General features: G+C 40.3%; 1 protein-coding gene across 2 annotated transcripts in view; it reads left to right on the top strand.

The window, feature by feature from the left end:
* The window catches only part of mtmr8 (myotubularin related protein 8), a 52,898-nt gene extending 36,128 nt beyond the window's left edge, over positions 1-16,770 (top strand). For both annotated transcript variants that reach the window (XM_038774675.1, XM_038774676.1), the window contains 5 exons: positions 2,588-2,637; positions 4,509-4,709; positions 5,439-5,567; positions 7,564-7,690; positions 14,255-16,770. In XM_038774675.1, the coding sequence (XP_038630603.1) occupies positions 2,588-2,637; positions 4,509-4,709; positions 5,439-5,567; positions 7,564-7,690; positions 14,255-14,578 (831 nt within the window). In that variant the 3' untranslated portion in view covers positions 14,579-16,770. The remainder of the gene's footprint in view (positions 1-2,587; positions 2,638-4,508; positions 4,710-5,438; positions 5,568-7,563; positions 7,691-14,254) is intronic.
* The last annotated feature ends 8,695 nt before the right edge of the window (positions 16,771-25,465 follow it).

Genomic DNA, 25,465 nt, shown 5'->3' with positions numbered 1-25,465 from the left:
TTAAACAATTTTTTTGCAAGTGTCTTGCCATTTGTTTTCTCTATTTCTATATTTTCCTGCTTTAATTAACTTAATAGCACTAGCAATATATGTTGGTACATTGATCTAATCAATACGTTTTCTGCAAAAGTCGTTTTTTATTTGAGGGGTCTTTTACAGTGCCCGAGTTTTAGTGTCAGTGGTAAACAAACAAATATTATACTTAATGCATGCCCACAGACTATCTGTAAGCTTCTGCACTAGGAATAACATTAATAGAAATCCATTTCAACACAGCACCCTTTACATGGAATCTATGACCTGTTTGAGCAGGGCAGTCCTTAACCAATCAGATTACAGCATAATTCGGGACGGGTAAGTTGGAATTGTTCACTGAATATAAAATGATGCACAGAAAGAGAGGGGAAGAACCATGCTATACACAGATAGACAAAATATATTTTTGTTAAGTTCAAAAATAATTAAAATCTGAAGGATTTGGAAATTAATTTTCAGTGCCAGAGGGGTTGCCGTGCAGTAATTAACTCTATTTTAAAAATCACTTCTCATTTGAATAAACACCAATTGCTTTTTGTATGTTAGTGGGTGGGTATCAGCATCGTGCTTTATTTGTTTTTTATTTGTAACTTAGAGGCTCAGTTGTGCTCAACATACATCGGAACACGTGAGTGTTGCGCGGCTTAGAGGAAACATTGATATGTATGTGTCACATAAATGCATGCTCAATTTCAAATTACTCCACGCATTTCAATGTCGGCTGTTGATGAGGTACAAATATAGTGAAGCTTCTGGAAGAGCAGGCAATTTGGAGAGCAACTTTCTGATTTTTGCATTTAAGTGCACATTAGTAGTTGCCAGATGAATGATGCCAATAATACTAAGCACCAACATTTTTATTTGTACTGCGAAAAACCTGGTACTGTCTTTCATGTGCTTAGAGAGGAGATACCCTGAGTGTGTCGATGTTTGCAGAGAAGCTTGCAAAACACTTCAGATATTAATGAAATTGTTTTATCTTTAAATAAATACATAGTCACTTTCCAGCTGTACTGTATTCTGGCAGCTTTTGTTTTTTCATAGCATGGGTTAATGATTGATAAAGTTATTGAGTTACATAATTTTTTTGAAATAAGGACAATAAATTTAACATGATACAAATTATGCACTGAATTGTCCATTTTCTTTTATGCTCAGCTTAAACTTAGCCAGGGCAAAAACATTGGTACTGTGAACGTAACCTCTATTTATTCCACCATCTGCCATGCAGTGCTACCACTCGAAAAGGATGTGATTACAGTATAACAAGCTATGTTAGCAATTTTTATTTATAAATGTTGACATAAGAATTTACTACTGTGTGTATGTGTGTGCATGGAAATGCATACATATGTATATTATAATATATATATATATATATTATATATATATATATATATATATATATCGATATAAAATAAATCTTGCATCTGTGTATTTCTTCTCATTTTGTTCAATATAAGTTTCTATGACCATATTTAAATAATAAAAATGTCCTCCCACTATGTTTGCGTGGGTTTTGCCCCCACAGCACAAAGATGTGCAGGGTAGGTGAATTAGCCACATTAAATTGCCCCTTAATTGGAAAAAAAAGAATTGGGTACTCTAAATTTATTTTTAAAAGATGTCCATGTGAGTTGTCACCACCCCTTGTAAACGATGATTTTGGTTGAGTGTGAGATGCTTTATTGGAATTCCTGACCTATTAATAGAGGCTTGCTTTTGAGAAAAAAGTATTCATCCTACAATTTCCCAAACTATAACTACTTACATTGTCGAAGTACATTTTCTTCTTTTATGTAAAAATAATAAGTTTCTACAAAGTTGAAAAAAATAGCTACCAAGTTGTGAAGAATAATTGAGGAAAACAATAAATTGGGGAGGCTAAAATCACAGCCATAAAGGAGAGACGTTTTGTCATTGGTGATAAGATGGCAAGTTGAAGCAGTAATATAAGAATTCCAGAAAGGTGACATAATAGAGGAACAAGTGGGCAAGCAAGAATGAAGGAGAATGAACAGTAGCCAACATCATGAAAACTGAAAAAGGGACGTAGTTGTAAGATTGTGAGGATGACGAAAGTGGAGTGATGAGTGGGTCCCTATGTGTGAGGTCGGTTTCATAAATGCTTAATAAATGGTAGGTAATGAGGCACGGAGAATTCTAAGTAAAGCATTGGAGAAAGTGAAGCTTCGGATGAGTAGTTGAGAATTTTGAGAGGTTTGGGCTGTAGATTGGCAGCATTCTGGGGGTAGTCTTAGCAGCAGAATGGTTTTGTAGGCGGAAGCTGAATTCATGATTGGAAACATCGTGAGGTAACTGCTGAGAAGTTTGAATCCAAAGCCTGAGCTGAACAGGTTGCCCTTTACATAAAGATTTTTAAAAAAAAATACTTAAGAGAAATATTAAGTTAATGCAAATACAAACGGTACATCTCTTAAATTGCTGATTTAAATGTGAAAGGAAATGTGTGTTTTCAATTGCTGGTGAATTAAGACAGTTATCACCAAGATGTTTGTACTAGTGTAATTATATGTTTATTCTTTTCAAGGTGCTTGTAGAAAAAGAATGGATCTCTATGGGACACAAATTCTCGCAAAGGTAATCAGATGCTTTTCCATTGATAATTGTGCAGATATATGTGGATCCAATTAGTTTCCCTATTAGAAACAAAGGCTTAAAGTATAAAGAAAAGTAATGGTAATGCTCCTTTGATATCCTATTTGATAAAAACAGCAATCACATGGTCTCGTTCTGGTACCCAGCCGAACAAGGCAAAATATTACAGGTCCAATTTCTGCATAATTACTTGATCTTAATCAAGGCAGCGGTGAGGTACCGTAAGTGTTTTGGGGCTTGAGAGGAGAAATTTGTTCCTGATTTCTGTCAAGTCATTCCTGCTGAAAGTACAGATGGTTGAGCATTGGATGATGCTTAGCTGTAACACAATTTCCTTCCCTCTTTCTCACTCATTGCGCAATCTTCCTGTTTCTTTCCCTGCCTCACCTCGCAGCCATTCTTTCTAACTGCCAAGGCTCCCACGTGAAAAATAACTACTTGGGCAAGCAATGTCTGTGAAGCTGTACTCAGCATGAGTTTGAGGAGATGCAAAAAAGAAATTGTAACTATAAGGAATGTCAAAACTTGCCTGTTATTCCAGTTGTTATATTACATTTGTTCATTGGGTGACACACTCGCTCCAGTCAGAAAGCTGTAAGTTCTAGGCCCACTAATGTGTTTGAGTGCAAACGGTTCTGCAATTAAGATTGTTGATCTTGTTGTGGTCCTGTCCACTTGAAAAGGCAGTTAATATGGTCCTGTTTTGAAGAAAAGGGAGATGCTCTCTGCTTACCATTCCTTTCTCATTACTTTGCAGTTTCGGAGATATTGTTGGCATAAAATGATTTGCTTGCCTATTGAAGAGCTTATGAGGCTGAATGGTCTACTCCGCCCATTTATTATGAACGTTTCTCAATCCAATATTAATATATTGTCTGCGTTTAGCAGTATGATGCATTCCATCTATGAATACATGTGTTTATTTTTGTTCCAGTGAATTTGTATTTCAGCAGTGACTGGTAAAGGCCTAATGCTGTGTTACAGGGGCAGAAGATCGGGCCCAGTTAGGTCCCCAAGTTTGAAATAACTGAACAAGAATCAATTTTACTTAATATCTGCTGCAATCCCTATCCATGTCTTTGTTGCCTCTAGACTCAACTGTTCCAAGCCTCTCCCAGCTGATGACTCACCTTCCATCCTCAATAAACTTAAACTCATCCAAAGCTTGTGCACAAAGTCCCATCTAGACTTCCCTCCTGTTGGCTGCCAATCCAAAAATACCTGTTTAAAAATTCTCATCCTTATTTCCAAGTCCTTTCATGAATCATCTCTTCTGAGCTCAGTAACCACCTCCAATCCTACAGCCCTCTGGGATCGTCAGCTGCCAAGCTGGAATTCATTCCCTAAACCTGTTTGCCTGGCTGCTTCTTATTGACACTCCTTAAAAATCTACTTCTTCCAAGTTTTTGGTTACCTGTCCTAATATCTCCTATGAGGCTCTGTGTCAGATTTTGTTGGATAAGTCTTTCTTCTATATGGTGTCTTTGGGGTATTTTACAATGTTTAAGGTGCTGTATAAATTCAAATTGGTTTGCGGGGGTTGAGGCGGTGCACCCAAGATCCCCGCCTCTGATCACAGCCCAATATCTCGTACAAGGAAAACGTGTACATATACTTTGAATGAGGACCGGATTGAGTTTGGACAGTTGAACAGCCCATATTAATGCAAGCTTGCATGTAAAGAAACTAATCAGGCCAAGGTCTCAGATGTGACCTTCATATGTGAAAGTATCTTGCAGTCCTTCAGGTGAGGAGTGAAGTAAGTTGGGGAAGAACACAAGTATCATTTCAATCATGTATTTCATTTTATGTAAGATTAGAAAATCTCAATTTCTTTTTTTTACCTTTCATAGATGTGGGCATCTAGAGGGTGACCCCAAAGAAGTGTCTCCTGTGTTTACCCAGTTTATTGAATGCACCTGGCATCTGATGGAACAGTTTCCATGTGCTTTTGAATTTAATGAGAGATACCTGCTGGAGATCCATGACCATGTCTTCTCCTGTCAATTTGGCAACTTCATTGGAAACTGCCAGAAAGAACGGCAAGAGTTAAAGTGAGCTTAAATACTCTTGTATGTTATAAATGAGCTAGACCATAACCTCTGTAGTTCAGAAAGTCCTAGTGATTTTCTGTTTATTGCTGAACTAATATTGTTTTCCCCATTAATTGTCGTAAATAAAGTGTATGGAATTGGCTTAGGGTTCCATTTATATATTTTTACTGGCTAGTTATAAAGTGCCTAGCCCAAAACAGCAAATGTCTTGACTAACAATTAATTTGCAATGATAACCTAAAGGAGGAAGTAAAACCAGAACTCCTGAAATGTACTGAATTGGCTGATCTCAGCTAGGGCAACTGGAGCGTTACAGGAAAAACTCAACAGCCTCGAAAAGAAAACAACTTCCACTTCTAAGTGCTGCACAATTTTCTCACCTTGTATATGCATGTGTGTGCATGGCTGGTGAAGTCATGATTGGTTGGATCTGTGATGCTCTCCATAATTGAGTAGCCTATTAATGGTTGGCGTAATGGTTGTGTGAGAACTTGAGAGCTGCAACACTCGTGCAACTGATTCTCAGTACAGTGCTGCTGCTTTCAGGAGAAAAGGGGTGAATTTGATTTGGAGGAGCTCTTGATGTAAATTTTCATAATTGTTAGCATGTTTGTTTTTAAGTAAATTGAAACCTTGCAACTCTGCTGTAAACTTTACAATGTCCAATTTAAAAAGATGTTTAAATTGCTGTATTATTTTAGAATTTAAATTTTTTTTGCATGGTTATAGACTTCAAGAGAAGACTTATTCCTTGTGGCCATTCCTAATGGAGAAGCAATACCTGTACCAGAATCCTCTATATAAACCCAATGCAGTAAATATTGTACTGAAGCCTAATACTGCCCCTTTTAACTTCAAGTAAGTGTATTTCAGGAACCTGAAACTACTTTTATTTGCAAGAGTGTTAAAATATTTTAGAAAGTGATATTTTGAACAGTTACTCATTGGAGGCAGTGGCTTGATGAGGCAGTGGCTTGTGTAACTCTAAGCCGTATAAGCAAAAAGATTGTGTTGCTGTGTTAACCCATTACAACTAAATTTGCAGTGGTGGGTGGGGAGATAGGGTGAGCATTGGCGTGGAGTAAAGTTATTAAAATTGGTCTTCTCGCTCCACCAATAGTTCCAAGGAGTGGTGGGTGGGAAGGTAAAATATTTAAAAACTCAAACCTAACTCCACCCATCCACCTAGTTTTGATGGAGTCAGGCTTCCAGGGGAAAGGGTGGGTAACCAACCAACCTACTCTTGGGAGGCAAGTTGATCACTTTAATCTTTTAAGAAAGCTGCTTGCCTTCACTTCAACATGTTTAACTTGTGGAGACTGAAATTCCTGAACTTTAGAAATTCCGGCAAATGAAAGGAGGCGAGAAGGCTGGATCCAGAGCCTTCATAGCACTGCTTGTGGACCAGGAGACAAAACAGTCTTTCTTCCAGACCCAAAAAACTTTCCTTCAGGAAGTAAGACTGCTGTAATTGGCTTACCCCTACATCCAATGATGTTTGGGTTTCCTCACCCATCACAATGTCGATTTAACCTGACAAATGATCCTCAACTGTTTTTCTCCCTGTCAATCTGTGGGCAGCATGATAGCACAGTGGTTAGCACAGTTGCTTCACAGCTCCAGGGTCCCAGGTTCGATTCCCGGCTTGCGTCACTGTCTGTGCAGAGTCTGCACGTTCTCCCCATGTCTGCGTGGGTTTTCTCCGGGTGCTCCGGTTTCCTCCCACAGTCCAAAGATGTGCAGGTTAGATGGATTGGCTATGCTAAATTGCCCGTTGTGTCCAAAAAAGGTTAGTTAGGGATTTCGGAGATAGGGTGGAAGTGTGGGCTTCGGTAGGGTGCGCTCTCCAAGGGCTGGTGTAGACTTGATGAACTGAATGGCCTCCTGCACTGTAAATTCTATGATTCTATGATCTGATTGATAGTCTGGCGAGAGACCTGTTTTAATGTGAAAGATATCCTGTAGTTGACTTTCTGCAAGATGTCAGATAGCCTTCCTAGCTCTCCACCCCAATTCTTACTGCAAACTTTCATCCTGGCTCAAAGTAAATATTAGGGCCAATATGTTTGTTTGTGCATGGAATTCTGCATTTGCATTTGCTGTAATGCTTTTCACATTTGAGTGAAGCTCATGCATCAAGAACGGCCCGTTTAGCCAGAGTGGGACCAACACCTATGAAACCATAGCCAGTATCAGTCAGCACTGTAAAGAAGGGAGTAAATTAAGAAACAGTGCACCACTTCTGACGACTTGATATATATTTTCATCTTGTCAGAAAATGCTTTCTTCATTGTGTCTATCTTCCTGCTGAAGAAATCATTTTCTTTCCCTATTTTTTTTACATGGGTCAGGTGTGGGATTTAAAAAAAACACCTACCTTATGTTGTACTCCAACTGCAAGAATTGGCAAGCATTTTCCTCCCTTGCCTATGCTGCATTTAATCTACTGCTGAGAGCCTATCCTTCAGTGCCTCACCTGGCATTTTCTTCTTTATGGAATGCCAAACTTCATCACTATGCTACACATGTCCAGCGTGCTCTGGTTTGGTGCATTGGACCACCAGTAAACTATGCAATCGTGATGGATTGAGCAATATTAATTGTCCTTTAATCAAAATGTAGCCGCCTCTTTTGTCGAACCCTGATATATTGGCTATTATTGTTTTATTGTCATTCTTTTGATTGGGAATAAAAATAAGTTTATCTTCTGAGATCCTTTTTTGCATGTTTCTATTTACCCATCTATTCTTTGAAAATCCTCAGCCATTATGCATTTAACAACAGCTAATGGTGTTTTTATTGCAAACGTGAAGTGCCACTATCTTTGTAAGACTTAATCTGTTCTCTTAACAAGGTTCTGGTGTGGTATGTATAACCGTTTTGATAGAGGAATGCAGCCAAGACAATCGGTGCTGGATTGTTTACATGTTTCAATGAAACAGAAAATAGAGCTGGAAGGAACTGTAGCAGATCTGAATCAGGTAAGAAATTTAAAATTGCTGTATTGGGGTTCCATGATATAAGCACTGCTTATGTTGTACCAAGTCTTATAAATCATAGGTCCTATAGTCAGAGTGCATTCTGTACTGAGTTATGGTGCTACCTTTGACCTCAGTGCAGTGGCGTGCAGAGGTCTGGTGATGCCCGGGGCAAATCTTGATTGTATGCCCCAAAGACTCAAGTATAAGGCCTAATATACTGAGAAATATTATGAGAAAGGAAAACATTTTGAATATATAAACACAGATGAAACATGAAATAAACGCTTTATTCAATTTTAATATAAATCAATCAAATTTACTAAGTTCTTTTCCCCAAATGATACCTCCTGTCACAAAACACCTGAACTACTTCACTTTTTACATCAGCTGTGAGAAATTCTTTTTCAATGCTTATTAAAGCCAGGTTGGTCAGTCGCTCCTGTGACATAGAATACCTCAGATATGTTTTTATTAATTTCAGTTTTGAAAATGACCTTTCACAGCTTGCGACTGAAAATGCAATTGTAAGTAGTAATCTGTGTGAAACACACAGCGTCGGAAAGACATCCCTCCCATACTGCAGTAAAGACTCCAGAGCATCTTTAGGATCAGGGGGAACTCTATTCCCTCCAGCTCGAAGGAGCATCACAAAATTAATAATTTTGTCATATAACTGAATTGCAACCACATCATTGTCATAATAATTTGCAAAGTCTGAACATTCCTTTTTTAATTTCTCTTTTTCTTGTTCATCTTCAATCACTACTGAATTCAAGTTCAGAAGAAAAGAAAATCGGTCACTGAGTCTTTGAAGACGGACACTGCGGTCTTCAATTTCAGTTTTTAATCTGTTCACAATCTCTACCATTACTCTATTCATTTCTTCTTGTGCCGTCAGTCCACTATCTCTTGCTGACTCTCCAGGCATTCTTCTTCTTCTCCTTGTTCGTGCAATTGGTATTCCCCAATTTTCACAATATTCATTGGCTAAATCTATTGCATTGAGGATAATTTCGTCATTCTTCAAATTCAAGATATGAATAAGTCCTCTCAGATCACAAGAAGCTTCATGGAACCCCATTTTCGGATCCTGCAAACGTTTTGAGACTTTCTCCACTGATGATAAAACTGAGTACCAAAAATTTAATAAAGCTATAAACGGGAACTGTTGAATAGAGTTAAGTAGCGATCCTGCATCAGATTTGGTTTCCCTTGAAAATTCTCCTTCCAGCAGGTGTTGAAGGCTTGCAATAACGTTGTCACACTCTTCGTGGATTACTTTCACAGCATCATGGCTGGAACTCCATCTTGTGTCACACTGTCTTTTCACAGTCCGAGTGACAAATGATTTTAACACTTCCCAACGAGAAGTAGATGAAGAAAAAAAAGTAAAGAGTTTTTCTAGAATGCCAAAAAATGTAACAACAACAGGTTGCACCTCACTTGCATGGACACAGGCCAAATTGAGGCTGTGGTTCTCGCAGTTCACAAACACAGCTTTTGGGTTAACTTCAAGAATTTTTTGTTGAACACCTCCTCTCACTCCAGCCATAACTGCTGCGTTATCATATGCTTGACCACGACAGTCATTCATGGAAATTTTGTCGTCTTCCAATTTTTCCTGAATTTTATTTACCAGGCTGACTGCATCTTTCTTGTTGACTTGAAAAAATCCCAGAAATGTCTCCTTTATTTCTACTTTTCTGTTTTCATCAATATGAACGTAACGCAGAATTTCAGAAACCTGATCTTCATGGGCAATATCTGGAGTTGAATCCAGCATTATGCTAAAATATTTTGCGTCCTTAATTTCGGAAATTATATTTTTCTTGACAGTTTCACCAAGAAGATTGATTATTTCGTTTTGAATTCTGTTGGACAAGTAGGTGACACTTTTTGGTTTCTCTTTCCCTCTCTGCAAGTGTTTTGCTAAGATGTCATCATATTTGGCCAAAAGTCTGATTGTTGCTAGAAAGTTTCCTGTATTTTCACTCACTGTCTCCTCTGGCTCTGATAACCTAGATATTCCTTCTCCTCGATGTCCACGATAGGCCAGATTCTGTTTTGCCAAAAAGGATATAACCTCGACAATCCGTTCAGTTATAGCTTTCCATCTTTTCTTTTCAGCAGACATTTGCTGTTGAAGTTCAGCATCTATCGTAGTTGAATGATGGAGTCGAACTACGAGGTTCAGGTATTCCCTCATGTGAGCTCTATGAGAAGGGCTTTTCTCATGGTCAGGTATTCTTGGATTTAATTTTCTCCAAGTGGAGAAACCGTCTTCCTTTCCAAAGTTTGACACAGACGACAAATGCTCCTTTGAAAACAAAAAGCAAACAAAACAGTAGCATGCTTTCCGATATGGAGAGTATAACAACCATTTTCTCTCCACAATTTCTCCGTTTGTGGAAACTTTATCAAACCACTGTTTGGAAAATGATCTCCCATCCTTCTCGGCAAAGGGACCACTTTTATTCTGATATCTTTCAGGGCCATGTTGTAATATTGTCATCTTCAAATGATCTGGAATCGGTTTCTTCAAACAGCCAAAATCGCTTCTTTGCAAAAATATGCTAAAATCTTCTTTATTTTCTTCACATGGATCATCATCCTGACAACGAGACTGAGGAGAGAGAGTATTATGTTCTGACCGAGCTGAATCCGTATCAGAAAAATCCTTCTCTGCACCCACATCATCTTTTACTTCTCCAGGTTCTCCTACTTCTTTACTTCTTTTTATCCATGCATCTAATGCCCCTCTTTGATGGGACTCTTCTTCGACTCTGGCCCTCTTTTTTTTCCTGTTCTGTGCGCCACTCGGTTGTACACGAAATACTCGTAACATTTCATTTTCTATCTCAAAAACCGTAAGACGCATGAGAAAATGGGAAGAAAATGGTAAACAATCGGTCAGTTGCAGACGGATAAACCATATTTAATTTCTTTGTTCCTTTGTATCAAATTATTTCACACTGATTCTCCACTGATAATTTTGTGCAATTTATATCATAGACTTGCAAATTAGTGGTATCTGTATTCGAATATTGAATATTAGCATGTTAAGGAATAAATGTCTCCTATTCCGCGATTAAATGCCATAGCAGTCCTCTGATCATCCAGGCTTCACTCTTACTACATCCCACGTAAATATTTCATTAAATATCACCAAAAAACCTATAAAAAACGTAGTTGCACCCGTTCTAGAGCTATTCACTGACCTCTTTATCTTTGTCATCTCTAAGGTATAGGACGGCTGCCTGAGGTTACATTGCGCTGTAAGAGTTAGTCAATTTCCCCTTAGCGCTGGGATTCTAGGGATATTGTTCTCTTCTTCAGTCATTTTGCTTTGCAGCAATGGGTGAGATGTTATGTCTCGAAAGTTGTGCCTCCCTCCTCTGCAACCCCCATGGAGAAGGATAAGAGCAGCAACGTCATGGAAATACTGTTATGACCCTTGTGGAAACAAACTAAAAACAACCCAACTAAGACCAATATACAAGACTTCACTTTTATATTAGCAATCACACCAAAATCAACGTAAATTAAACATGAATTAACAGGAAAATTGCAATAATATGACCGATAAATTACACATAGCAGATACAAAGACATATCTCACACATTTCTCAGTCAGCCCATTCAGCACGTATCGCATTCATTTCAGCCACAATATCCTTCAAAACGTTGAACTTCTTCAAATCAAATTCCATCTTCATTTCTCTAAAGCACCAAGTCTCATCAAACACCGGCATTACTTCACCCAATTTCCACAAATATAATTTTCAGTCGACACATTTCCAGATCCCTTCTTCTTCACAAAGCCCTGGTCATGTGGGGCCTGTTTTTGCACTATGCCAGTGCATAAAGGGTCCCCAAATCCCCAAATCTCGGACCGAGCTCCAGCAGCTTGCAGTCAAGTCTCTGAGAATCTCCCATTTATAGGACCCTGGGCTTTAAGTATAAAGGGTAAGAGGGCAAAAGTTAAGAGGCCATGATGAATCTTTATAAAATACTGGTTCTGTCCCAAATGGGTGCCCCTGGCCCAAATGTCAAATTCTGGCCACGACAGTTTAGTAAGTTGACAACTATAGAGAGGGTGCAGAGAAGAGTTTTTAAATGGATCTAAAGATAAAGATAAAGAATAAATAAAACGCACCCATGGTGGTATTGCCGTCGATTCGGGAGAATTCGCTCCAGCTGCCCAGTGCAAAGCTGCCTCTTCACCAGCGGCGACCGCGGTGCGCAGGCACGCTCCGGCCGACCGCGGTGCGCAGGCGCGCTCCGGCCGACCGCGGTGCGCAGGCACGATCCATTCTCTGCACGCTGCTGCCCCCATCCAATGGATGCCCGGGGCCAGCGCACCGTCTCCCCCCCCCCCCCCCCCCCCCCTCTGCACGCCACTGCCTCAGTGCTTGTGTCTTACAGTTGGTGCTTCTATTTGTGTGGCGTGCATTCCCTTCCCCTCAATCACATGATTACGAATGGAACCTTTTTGTTGCCTGTGCAGATCCCCTCAGTCTCTCGTGCACTGACCTCTTTTCCACCAGCAACTAGCTAGTACAGCCTAATACACTTTACTCCCTGTCCTACCGTTTTCTACATTTAGGCACTTTCTGTGTCTTGTGGAACAAAGATAATACAGATTTCTTTATTTTAAAAAAAATCTGCATTTGTATTAATATATTGTTTGTACAGTACTGCCTTCATTTGGTGTCTTATTCACATTTGTGCTGTTTTAAGAATCATGGCGACCTATTGTGTTCCTATAGGCCCTCTGTAAGAGCAACTCGGCTGGTCCCACTCCTGTAGTCCTGCAACATTTCTCACTTCAGGTGCTTATCCAATTTCTGTTGAAAGGCACAATTGATTCTGCCTCCACCACACACGTACACTCATGTGGCATGTTCTAGATCCTAACTACTTATTCCATTGGTTCTTTTGTCAATTACCTTAACTTAATGCCCTGGATTCTCAACCGTTCAGCCTATGGAAACAGTTTCTCCCTATCTACTCTGACTGGACCCTTCATAATTTTAAACACTTTTTTATCGTATCTCCTCTCAACATTTTTTTCTCTAGGGCGAACAATTTTAACTTCTGTAATTTATCTTTATAACTGGCCCTTCATCCCTGGAACTATTCTTATCAATAAACACTGATAATGCTGCAGATCTAGCAGCATCAGTGGAAAGAGAAACCGAGTTAACGTTTCAAGTCCAATGTGACTCTTGATGCTTTCCAGATCTGAGCTTTTCCAGGACCTTTTGTTTTATTTCAAATTTCCAACATCTCTATTTTGCTCTTGTTCCCCTAAATCTTTTCTGCACCTTCTCTACACATCTTTGCTAAAGTTAGTGCCACTTTTCTGCCAATTTTATTAGCTTATCTGTCTATTTTTGAAGACTGTCACAATCCTCACAGTTCACAATATTTTCAAGTTTTATGTCATGTGCAAATTTCAAAATGATTTCCTTACTCCCAAGTCTAGGTCATTGAGACATAGCCAAAAAAAAGTGTCCTTTTACCACCCTCTCGGAAACTCTGCTGTTCACCTTCTTTCAGCCCGAAAATCAAACATTCATCGCTAATATGTTTCTTGTCACTCAACCAACTTCACATCCATACTGCCATTGATCGTTTTTCTGTGGGCTTTAACTTTGTTGCCAAGTTTATTACATCAGATAATTTGAAATACGTGTGGGCCATTTGGCCCAGAGTGACTGTCAGGAAAAAAATTAAGGGGTACTTTAGCATGGGGGCTGTATGAGCAGGCAGGGGTTTCTGGCGAACCTGAAGAGGGGGTGGGGGGGATGTTGTTGGTGAACTTGTGACAGTGCGAGGGAGGTGGAGGGGTTTGCCTGTGATAACCTATGTGAGGACATTGCAGATCCGTACTGTACTTGTGGTAAATTTAAAGGGCAGAAATATAGGACAAACATTGTCCTGGCAGCATACAACCCGTAAAGCTGAACAATTCCCTCAATTACAAGACAATTGCTTAAAATCACGATGACCTTGTTTCGCCCCTCCTTCTGTTCCATTATTCAGTAACAGCATGACTGATCTGATTGTGGCCTTAAGCAACGGTGTGATATTTACAATTCTCCACTTCTCTAACACCACCCCTATCTCTAAGGAGTATTGGAAGATTATGCCTATCCTTTCACAATTTCCACCCTTGCCTCCCTCAGCATCCTTGGATGTGAAAAAATCCACACAGTTTCTTCTGCTGTTGGCACTCACTGTATACGAAAACCTGTCCTGTTACACATAGTCACATAGTTTAAATTTAAAATTCATCCTTAATTGCTGAATTAGAATTCCTAGACCATGATTTTGATTATGGGAAATCTGTTGCCCATCTGGATCACTTTTTGACTTGTACCCTCTACTTGCCTTCAAAGTTGAGAGAGAAAATGACCATACCGATGCTGACCAGCTTATATTCCTAATGCTATTTTAGGAAAAAGGTAGAACACTGCCAATATGTAAAATAAGAATTGGTGTTTTGGTGAATGTGCATTGCTACTTTTCTGATTCCATGTTTTATTTTTCGTGCTACAGAAAGTAACTCAACAGGATCAGTCGCAATCTGGTGCTTCTTTTATCTTACCTATGAAATTTTCCATTGAGGAAGATTCCTCCCAGTCACAAGTACTTGGTGTTCCTCAGGACTATATGGAAGAACAGCAAATTTTGTTAGCAAATGGCACAGAAGAGGTAATAGAAACTATTTCTGATGGGAACCAGGAAAGAGACAAAGTAACAGACTCCTCTTTCTCGCATCAATCTACTTTGAATAACATTGACTGTCTTGGGTTAGTCAAGTTGAATGTACAAGTAGATGAAGGAAGCCATCAAATATCCCAAGATACAATAGAAAAATAATTTCTTATTTCCAAACAACTTGTATGTATTTGTTCACAAATGTATTTGTCTTGATATGCCTTGATATAAAATATCATTCAAAATTGTGTCAGAAAGGGAAAATGCCAACTAATAGCTTTTAATAAAGGGAAGATCATCCAGCATCTGTCAGGGAGTCTGATTGCTTAAATGGCAGGATGTACTTCAAAGGGAACATTGTGCAAAATCACAGCCGTGGTATAGATCCTCACTTGCCAAAAGCCCATCTAGACATTTGGGCATGGCCATAAATGATGGAAAATTGTGGTTGTTTTCCACCTGATTTCCTCATGTGCTTTTCAGATGTTATAATCTGGCCAGTTATTGGAAGTTTGTCTTACTGCATTTCTTAGACTTTAAAGGACCAATCTCAATAAGCAGCTTCATTGTGGTGTTCTAGAGTATTAATACTGAATAAACCAGTATTGGCTGTGGTAAACTTTTCTGTTTAGAAACCTAAACTGGCTACTTTGTATATATTGTGTATTTGACCAGAATGTTTTTCTAAATTGGAAATTCGTATAGTTTTCGATTAAATAATTTCCAGTGAATAAACAGATTAAGATTGAATTTTCCTTTTTAATCTCTTTGTCCAGTTTTCTCCCCTCGCCTGCCTTTCAGAAATGGCTCCATGGCTGCCATGTCTGATATCTTGCCCAAGTGCCCAATCTACGTGTAATCCAACAAGACCCATTATTCTCTAATTATATTTAAATCTAATCAATTAGCAAGGTCAAGTAAATGGACACATGGGAGGGATGAGAGGATTGATCCGTGGCTTTCTGGTTTTGGGCAGCTTAGAACTAGCTTGCATTGGGGAGACCCTTTATGGGCTACGTTACTGGAGGAGGTTGCTTTTCACATTATTGTTTTTTTCAAGAATTTTCTATTGGGTTGTCCTCTTTTTAAAAAAAAAATGAACAGTATTAGTAATACCAAAATATTTTACAGCGCTTTGAGTGATTGGGAGACAATATCACTTCACATTTACCTCCTTTAAAAATAGTTTTGTGGCTCTATTTGCCATAATAGTCAGTGTTGATTGCTTTTGAGACCACATGGAAACATACCTTCAAGTTTATTTTCTAATATCTTTATATATAATATATTTTATACGCTGTCAAACGTTTACATTTTTCTAAAATGTTTGATTTATTGTTTTGTGATTTATTATCTGAAAGTGAAACTCTAGTTTTTCCTATTCCAAACTTTCTTTGTCATTCCCTGGGCTACTAAAGCCAACCTAAGCTCCGCTAGAGTGCAATCCTTTTTGCCAGTCCTTCATGGGTCCACTAAAGAACTGAAAGAGAGAAGAGACTGTGCTATACAATTCCTTTGGGAGGAGCTGTCAGGATCTATGAAAATGAGTGTTCTAGATCATATCAGATATGCAAATTTCTCAACTATTATAATGTTATGCACTGCAGTGCCTATTTTCTACTAGGGTCTTTCCAACAGCAAACAAGTAAAAATTGAATTGCAAGTAAAATGTTGTAGATTTTGACTTTCCCTAATGGCATTTTCTTCAATACTGTGTAAAGCCTGACCATATTCTCTGAAGAAAATGTCTGAATAATGGTTAGAACTTTATGAAATAAATCGTAAAGTTGTCATGATTAGGATTTTTTAATACTTTGGATCGATATAACTCTTTTAAGACGAGACATTTGGTTCATCCTCAATGTCGGGAAGTAAGGGAAGAAATTGTGATTGATGTTACCTTATCTCACATTGGGAGTGCGGACATTTGCTAACCAGCTCCTGTGCCCAAAATGAAAATAATCCAATGACATTTTGTAGAAAGTAGACCCCAGTTCATTATTTTTCTTCTTTTGTATGATTAAAAGTCATCTTTCAGATCAGAATCGATCAGCAATTGACATAAAAGTTCAGTCCATTGTAACAGTTTGATTTTAGATCATTTTTTCATTTGTGTTTTTTGCTCTGAGTTTCTATTGGATAGGATAGCATGGTGTCTGTCATAGAAGCATCGATTGAGACATGAGTCAAATGCATTACTGTACAGTGTTTTATTTCAGATTTCCAGCAGCTGCAGTATTTCCCTTTAGTGTACAGATTAATAGTGAATATTGTTCTAAAAAGGAAGGCTTCTTGTTGCTGTTCAAACTTTGTGCAATTATTCAGCAAATTAATAAAATTTGCCTTTATTTTGACCACAGTTCCACTTTGTAATATCAATAGATGTTTAATGATCAGGCTCTAAATTGCATTTTTCTAAGTAGTTCTATCATGGTGAAACTACTGCATATATGATTCTGGTCAACGTTTCCTCTAAGTTGCACAAATGTGCGCCCATGCTGCAGTCCAGGGCTTAAATATTCGGGACAAACAGGCCATGTCCTAGAAGCGGCCCCTTTTAAGATGCATTATAATTTTAACAACACTGACCCATAGGTATCTTGTATGTTAAAACAAATTTTAATTTAAACACAGAATTAACCACATTAAATCAAAGAAGGAACTCTTACTTCCAAAATCTGTCACTAAATATTCCAAGTAAGCAAGCCAATATAGATAAAATATCATTTACACATGACGTTAACAGCCAATTAGGTTTTACTTTTTTCTATGCCAAGACCTTGGAAAGAACCTTTCAGGAGCAAACTGAAAGATATTTCTTATCAGACTAAATTCCTATGGCAAATTGCAACTGCAGGGACCTGGCTCCTCCCCTTAATTATTTAATCTGTAGCCAGAGCATAAGGCATTCTGCTTCCTCCCACAAGATGGCCCATGATCTGTTGAACCAGAATCAAATACAATATATCTCAAATGATCTACACCCAAGCCAAAACAATTTCCATTAGCCATACTCATCTTGCAAAGTCAAGGATTTCCTCATTTTTGCAAAAGCTTAGTTACAGCTTCAGCAGACATGCTGTCTGTATATATCTTACCCAGGTTTTTTATTAACATTACTTTTTGTTGATACAAATTTAGAGTACCCAATTCTTTTTTTCCAATTAAGGTGAAATTTAGCGCGGCCTAATCTGCATATTTTTGGATTGTGGGGGTGAGACCCATGCAAACACGGGGAGAATGTGCAAACTCCACAAGGACAATGACCTGGAGCCAGATTACTGCAACAAATATAAAGTATAACAATTTCTTACATTCATTTTTTAAAATTGCGTTTTTTCAATACTGCTAAGTAAATGCTTCTGAATGAAAGAAAATAAATACTAAATTTAGTTTGGAGATTCTTGCATAACCTCTGAACTTACCCTGAATTGATTTCAATTTGTTATCCATGCATTTTTCACTTGCCAATTTTACCATCTTTTCTCCTATCTTGTTGATTCACTGGCGGAGTTTAGTTTGACAAAGATTAGATGTTCTCTGCTATCTTAGATCCCCATTATTTATGAGTCATGATTAGAATTGTTGACCACATTTGGTGAGAAGGGTACATCAGTTAAACCCCAACCTGACCTCTGCGAATGTTTATTCTTCTGCGGTTCTTGTTCGAATTAACAGATGTTGATCAGAGAAGGAGCCACAGCTACATTTTTATTCTTCCCTCTTCTCCTTCAAGGCAGGGGTAGTAACAAGATTTGTACAACCCTTCCAGCTGCTGCCTGAATTGGAGAATAGCACAGACTGGAGCAATCTGAAATTGCCTGTGTGTATAGATTGGTGGCATAACAGTTAAACTTTGAGATTTAGGGAAATCTGCTTTCCTCAAACTGAAAGTTTTCAATTGCTCAGTAGTCTTAAACAAAACTGTATGAAGCATTGACTCCAGTTGTGGCCTTACTACCCTCCTGATGACAGCCTTACAAGGGAATTTTTGACAAGCCCCTGGCACCATCCAGTACCTGCCTGCCTGAGTATTGATTCTCCATGCCAGTGGACATTGGCAATCTATTCCACCATTCAAGTATTTTAACCAAGCTGGATGCTGTCCACTGGTGCATTGTTCAGCAGTGATTGATAATGAGGAGAAGTTGATATCCCCTCCTTTCTAGCCCAGATATGAGAAACCAGCAGAGTAGTATTCTGTCCTCTATCAATGCTTGGGGCATTGGATTAAAATCTCCAACACGAAGATGGACTGATTTTGTTTTACACTCTAGATACCCCCAGGTGTGTTCATACCCTGGCTAACAGCAGATTGTGAATCATATCTGGAACTTTTATGCCTGGATGCCTCGGTGCTCAGTGCTACCCGTTTGATGTTGGGATTCATAGAATTAGAATCATAGAATTTACAATGCAGAAGGAGGCCATTCAGCCCATCGAGTCTGCACCGGCTCTTGGAAAGAGCACCCTACCCAAGGTCAACAACTCCACCCTATCCCCATAACCCAGTAACCCCACCCAACACTAAGGGCAATTTTGGACACTAAGGGCAATTTAGCATGGCCAATCCACCTAACCTGCACATCTTTGGACTGGGAGGAAACCGGAGCACCCGGAGGATACCCACGCACACACTGGGAGGATGTGCTGACTCCGCACAGACAGTGACCCAAGCCGGAATCGAACCTGGCAGGAAACTGGAGCACCCAGAGGAAACCCATGCAGACACGGAGAGAATGTAAAAACTCCACACAGGCAAGGCTGGAATTGAACCTGGGTCCCTGACACTGAGGTAGCAATGCTAACCACTGTGCCACCATGCTTCCCTACCATATCTAATTACATTATGCAGATAGTTTCTCTCCCTTCCTTTTGCGATGCTAGGCATAATGTGTTCACAAATAACACGTCCCTGAACTATTCTAACACTATCAGCAGCTGACGTTTATATGGTGATGCCCTGAATGATCATGCTTCAGCTTTGTGTCCTTCTACCCCCACTCCAATGAATTTTGAGTTCTTCAAAATTCCCCAACTGTTCTTTCTTTGCCTTGCACCACCTCTTTCGCCAGACCCCCATGTCCGTATGGTGATACTTGATACAGTCTGATTAATTCATCACTTTCAGTATTTGGATGTCAGTGAAACTTGTGGTGAGTGAAGAAATTTGTGATGAAAGGTGATCAATCACTGTGATCACCAGATTAGAAACCACTTGAAACCATTCTGATGAAAATTCACCAACATGAGATATTGGGCGCGATTCAGTGTGGAATGGCGAATTGCGCAAGAGCCCCAAATCAAGGTCTGTGCTGGGCCCCAGGCTGATTGAGTCACCTGATTCGCTCCGTCCAGTACAATCTGGATCTTGCTGTCGCTGGGCGAGATCCAGATCTGCATTTTTAAATGAGCCTAGTGACCCATTTTAAATACCTGGACACCGGATTCAAGCAGGACTCGATAGCTGTGCCTGCGAGACCTTGCCAGGGCACCGTTTAATACTGGGCCACACAAATGTGGACCAGGCATAATGGCACCTCGGGATTTCGCAGAGCATAAGAGAGCCCTGGCTGGCTGGGGGCAGGTGATACTTTGGCATTGCTACCCCGCCTGGGGCTGCCAGGGTGCCCAGCTGGGACTGCAGGTGTGCATGACTGGGACTGCAGGGATCAGGCCCAGGGGGGCCTTGCCAGTTGGAGGAATATGGGAGGGTTGGGGGGGGGCGAGGAATGATCCAGGTTGCTGATCAAAATGGTGCACAAATCTGCAAAACAGCCTTACCTGCTGGTGAGATCAGTTTGCCAGCAAGAAACCTCTAACTGCGCCCTCGGTGGGGAGAAACTCGCTGAAGCCCCAAAAAATGGCAATGTGCCGCTGAATAGGAAGCTGATTATCAGCGCTGCAGCCCCTGAGAATCATCCTGCCAATGGTGCCCGAAAGTGGACTTTGTTTTAAGTCTACGGAATTGCGGCCATTAACTCTGTTTCTCTCCAGGCATTGCCTGACCTTAGTATTTCCAGTATTTTCTATTTGTATTTCTTATTTCTACTATCTGCAGTCTTTTGCCTTTGTCTTGGTATTTAATTTGCTGCCTTTTCCATCTTGAAGTTCTGCTCTTTCTTCCAATGGGATTTCCATTGGCCTCTTTCATGTTGTTCATCTTATAGGAAAATAGGAATTGGGAGCAGAAGTAGGCAATTCAGCCCTTCGAGCCTGCTCCGCCATAATCAGATCATGGCTGATATTTTCCTAGTCTCAAATTCACCTCCCCACCTGTCCCCGTTACCCCTTTAAACCATATTTGAAAATGAGAAATATATCTATCTTCTTGAAACCATTTAATGTCTCAGATTCCACCGCACTATGGGGTGGCAGGTTCCACAACCTCACCACCCTCTGCAAAAACCAGTTCCTCCTCATGTCCTTTCTATATCTACTGCCTCTCAACCTATATCTGTGACCTCGTTCTAGATTGCCCTACAAGGAAGAACATTTGGTCTACGTTTATTTTATCAATCCCTTTTAGTATCTTGTGCACCTTGATCAGATCCCCTCTCATCCTTCTAAACTCCAGCGAGTATAAGCCCAAACTGTTTTACCTTTCCTCACACACCAACCATTTCATCCCTGGAATCAATCTGCCGAATCTCCTCTGAACTGCCTCCAATGCCACCACTTCCTTCCTCAAGTAAGGAGACCAAAACTGGACATGTTTCCCATGTGTGATCAAGCTTACCTTTATAGCCAGCTCTCCTTCTCAGAAACTATTTCTGGCTCAGACATATTCCAAATGGATTCCAACTGAAACTCCACCCATGATGCTTCAGATCCACCCATGATTGCAGATAAATCCTTAGTATTCAACATTCCTCTCACTATTATCACCACTTCCATAGATCCATGCTCAATGCTGTGTGGCACCATTTGTATACGATCAATCTCTCCAGCACTAACTCACTCTGAGTTATCTTTGTCCCCAATTCAATTTCATCCACTGCTTTAGCTAAAATCTTTCCTTTTTCAAGTGTAAAGAACAAAGAAAATTACAGCACAGGAACAGGCCCTTCGGCCCTCCCAGCCTGCGCCGATCCAGATCCTTTATCTAAATCTGTTGTCTATTTTTCAAGGTCTACTTCTCTCTGTTCCCCACCCATTCATATATCTGTCCAGATGCATCTTAAATTATGCTATTGTGCCCGCCTCTACCACCTCCGCTGGCAAAGCATTCCAGGCACTCACTACCCTCTGCATAAAAAACTTTCCACGCACATCTCCCTTAAACATTCCCCCTCTCCCCTTGAAATCGTGACCCCTTGTAATTGACACCCCCACTCTTGGAAAAAGCTTGTTGCTATCTACCCTGTCCATACCTCTCATAATTTTGTAGACCTCAATCAGGTCTCCCCTCAACCTCCGTCTTTCCAGTGAAAACAATCCTAATCTACTCAACCTTTCTTCATAGCTAGCACCCTCCATACCAGGCAACATCCTGGTGAACCTCCTCTGCACCCTCTCTAAAGCATCCACATCCTTCTGGTAATGTGGCGACCAGAACTGCACGCAGTATTCCAAATGTGGCCTAACCAAAGTCCGATACAACTGTAACATGACCTGCCGACTCTTGTACTCAATACCTCATCCAATGAAGGCAAGCATGCTGTATGCCTTCTTGACCACTCTATCGACCTGCGTTGCCACCTTCAGGGTACAATGGACCTGAACTCCCAGATCTCTCTGTACATCAATTTTCCCCAGGACTCTTCCATTGACCATATAGTCTGCCCTTGAGATAGATCTTCCAAAATGCATCACCTCGCATTTGCCTGGATTGAACTCCATCTGCCATTTCTCTGCCCAACTCTCCAATCTATCTATATTTTGCTGTATTCTCTGGCAGTCCGCCTCGCTATCTGCAACTCCACCAATCTTGGTATCATCTGCAAACTTGGTAATCAGACCACCTATACCTTCCTCCAGGTCATTTATGTATATCACAAACAACAGTGGTCCGAGCACAGATCCCTGTGGAATACCACTAGTCACCTTTCTCCATTTTGAGACACTCCCTTCCACCATTACTCTCTGTCTCCTGTTGCCCAGCCAGTTCTTTATCCATCTAGCTAGCACACCCTGAACCCCATACGACTTCACTTTTTCCATCAACCTGCCATGGGAACTTTATCAAATGCTTTACTGAAGTCCATGTATATGACATCTACAGCCCTTCCCACATCAATTAACTTTGTCACTTCCTAAGGGCAGCACGGTGGCCTAGTGGTTAGCACAACCGCCTCACGGCGCTGAGGTCCCAGGTTCGATCCCGGCTCTGGGTCACTGTCTGTGTGGAGTTTGCACATTCTCCCCGTGTCTGCGTGGGTTTCGCCCCCACAACCCAAAAATGTGCAGAGTAGGTGGATTGGCCAGGCCAAAATTGCCCCTTAATTGGAAAAAATAATTGGCTAATCTAAATTTTTTTGAAAAAACTTTGTCACTTCCTCAAAGAATTAAGGATCAATAGCTTCAGCAGCCTTTGGTACCAACCTCCTTTTGTATTAGACTTTCCTTTAGCCTCATCCTTCCTTCAGTCTCACTGTTTTGCTATCTTTTCATTATCCTATCTGTGTTTTCCCTCTCTAAACCTAAATGATCAGGTCTAAGCTTCATCCTCTTATGCTCCCACCTCAATGAATTTTGAGTACTGTGCAATGCTGAGCCATTCTTCCTTCGCATCTGTGCCACTTCTTTGGCCAGTGTCCTTCCAGCCACCCCTGATCCCTTCATATCCCTACTGCACAGTGGACCCTTTTCCCAATTTCAGAATTATTGTTTCACCTTGACCCCTCTCTCTGGCCTTTTTTCCTCCCTTGAATCTTTCCTTGGGAACTGCTGGCATATCATTAACTGTCTAAATTTCTTTGCTTCCCTTGCCTCCATCTGAACCTTTAGCCCACAGTTGTCTCAGGTCCAACACTTACATTTTCATTAATCCTACTGACGTGTGGTGCTGTTGTTCCTTGTCAAATGTATTGCTATCTTTTGGATATGGAACACCAACAATGTCTTCTACTGCCCCCTGCATCATGACTATTAACATCAAACCATAGTTTTCCAGACGGTCACTGATGTCCTCCCCACTTGAGATATTGCTCTTTCCCAACCTGCAGCCTCCAACTTAAGACGCTTCATCCTATCCTGCCCCTCCCATAACCATGGTAACACTCCGTGTCCTCGCCTTCGACCCCACTAGCCTCCACATCCAGCAGATCATAGCCTGCCATTTCTACCACCTCGTTCACCACCAAACACATCTTTCCTTTCCTTTCAGCAGTCCAAATAAATCATTCCATCCTCAACACCCTGGTTCTCTCCTACATCACTTTCCAGCTCCTGTTCCCCTTCCCACAGTGCCTTTCCCAGACAAAAAGGATGCAATGTCTGCCATTTCGCCTCATCCCTCCCCATCGTCAAGGGCCCCTAACGCTCCTTCCAAGTGAAACTAGGATTTACTTGTATTGCTTTTAATTTAGTATACTGTTTTCTTGGTCACAATGTAGTCACTCCCCTCTACATTGGGAAGACCAACTGCAGATTGCATTTTTGCTTCGTGAAACACCTTCATTTAGCGCATGGGGGTGAAGTTGAACTTCCAGTTCTCTACCTCATACTGACACCCATACTGACCTCTGTTTTTGGCCCCCTACACTATTCCAAAAAAGCTCAAGGAACAGTATCTTTTGATGTTGGTACTTATAATCTGCCAGGCTTCATGTTGAGTTCAAAAATTTGAGATCATAACTATTGGCACATTTTTCAGACAGCGGGTGCTGGCAATTGTTCTGTTGCCAGTCGCACCTCTTAAGCCATTTTTGCCTTGCACCATTACCAAAGTTTCTCCTCCACTGTGTGGCTCTGCAGCTACATAAATGTTCCCACGTAGGCATGCACAAGTTAGCCCATTTAAGTTACCGCGACTGTGCAGCCACGCAAAACAATTTAATGGAACTACGCACTTCAATGCCCGTGCATGCCAAAACAAAATTAGAGGATATGTTGACCATCACCCCCTTTGACATTGTCCTTCCAAAGCTTCTCTCCTTTTCCCTGCCTGTCTGCTTGGTTAAAATCTATAGCATTTTCAAATTCCGATGAACCTTCACCGACCATTTTCCAATTCTGATGAACCTTCACCGGCCTAGGTTAACTCTGTTTCTCTCCCTGCAAATTGTTGAGTATTTCCAGCATATTCTGTTTGTTTTCAGCAACCACCGTATTTTATCTTCTGTTAAGAGGATCAAGTTTACATGTGAAATGCAGCTGAATAATTTGTCTTTAAAAATGAAAGTGAGTCTTGTTATAAGTGAATTAGATTAAATTAATAATTTTTAAAATATCAGTATTGCCTCTGTAGTCGTTTTTCAGCTTCAAAGGGCAATTCAATGCGTCAGGAATTTCCTTTTCACCAAATAAAAGGGATGAATTTTGTTTTTGCAACGCCTGTCATATTTGTAAATGTGATTAGTATTGTCAAAGAAATTCCCACCATATTGGGGATTTATTTAATTAGTCCAATATAGTATTTCATACAAGTAAGGGACCAATGAAATTACAGTAAAGAATCATTTACATATTTGTCTGTCAAGCCTGGTTTGGTAAAAATAAATTTCCTTTCAAAATATTTATTTTTGAATATGCTGGGACACGTGCTCTTTTATTTAATTAATTATTCAGTAAGTCTTTGACGTGGGCATTAAAACCCTCCATTCCTCCATTTTTCCCCCTCTTCCCAATCCCCTGAAAACAAATTGGGGCATAGGAGCAGAAGTAGGTCATTCAGCCCCTTGAACCAGTTCTGCCGTTCTGCTGCATCATGGGGTACCTTATCTCCATCTACCTGACTTGGCTTCATAAGCCTTAATACCCTTGCCCAATAAAACTTGTGGTCTCCGTTTTGAAATTTACAATTGACCAGCGTCAACAAATTTTGGGGGAGAAAGTTCCAGATGTCCATGATGGTTTTTCTGGAGAAATACTTTCTGATATTAACCT

Source organism: Scyliorhinus canicula, chromosome 17 (genome assembly GCF_902713615.1).
Source record: "Scyliorhinus canicula chromosome 17, sScyCan1.1, whole genome shotgun sequence".
In the NCBI taxonomy this organism is placed as follows: Eukaryota; Metazoa; Chordata; class Chondrichthyes; order Carcharhiniformes; family Scyliorhinidae; genus Scyliorhinus; species Scyliorhinus canicula.
Note: the sequence above shows the minus strand (reverse complement) of the source record. Positions and strands in the feature narration are given on the sequence as shown.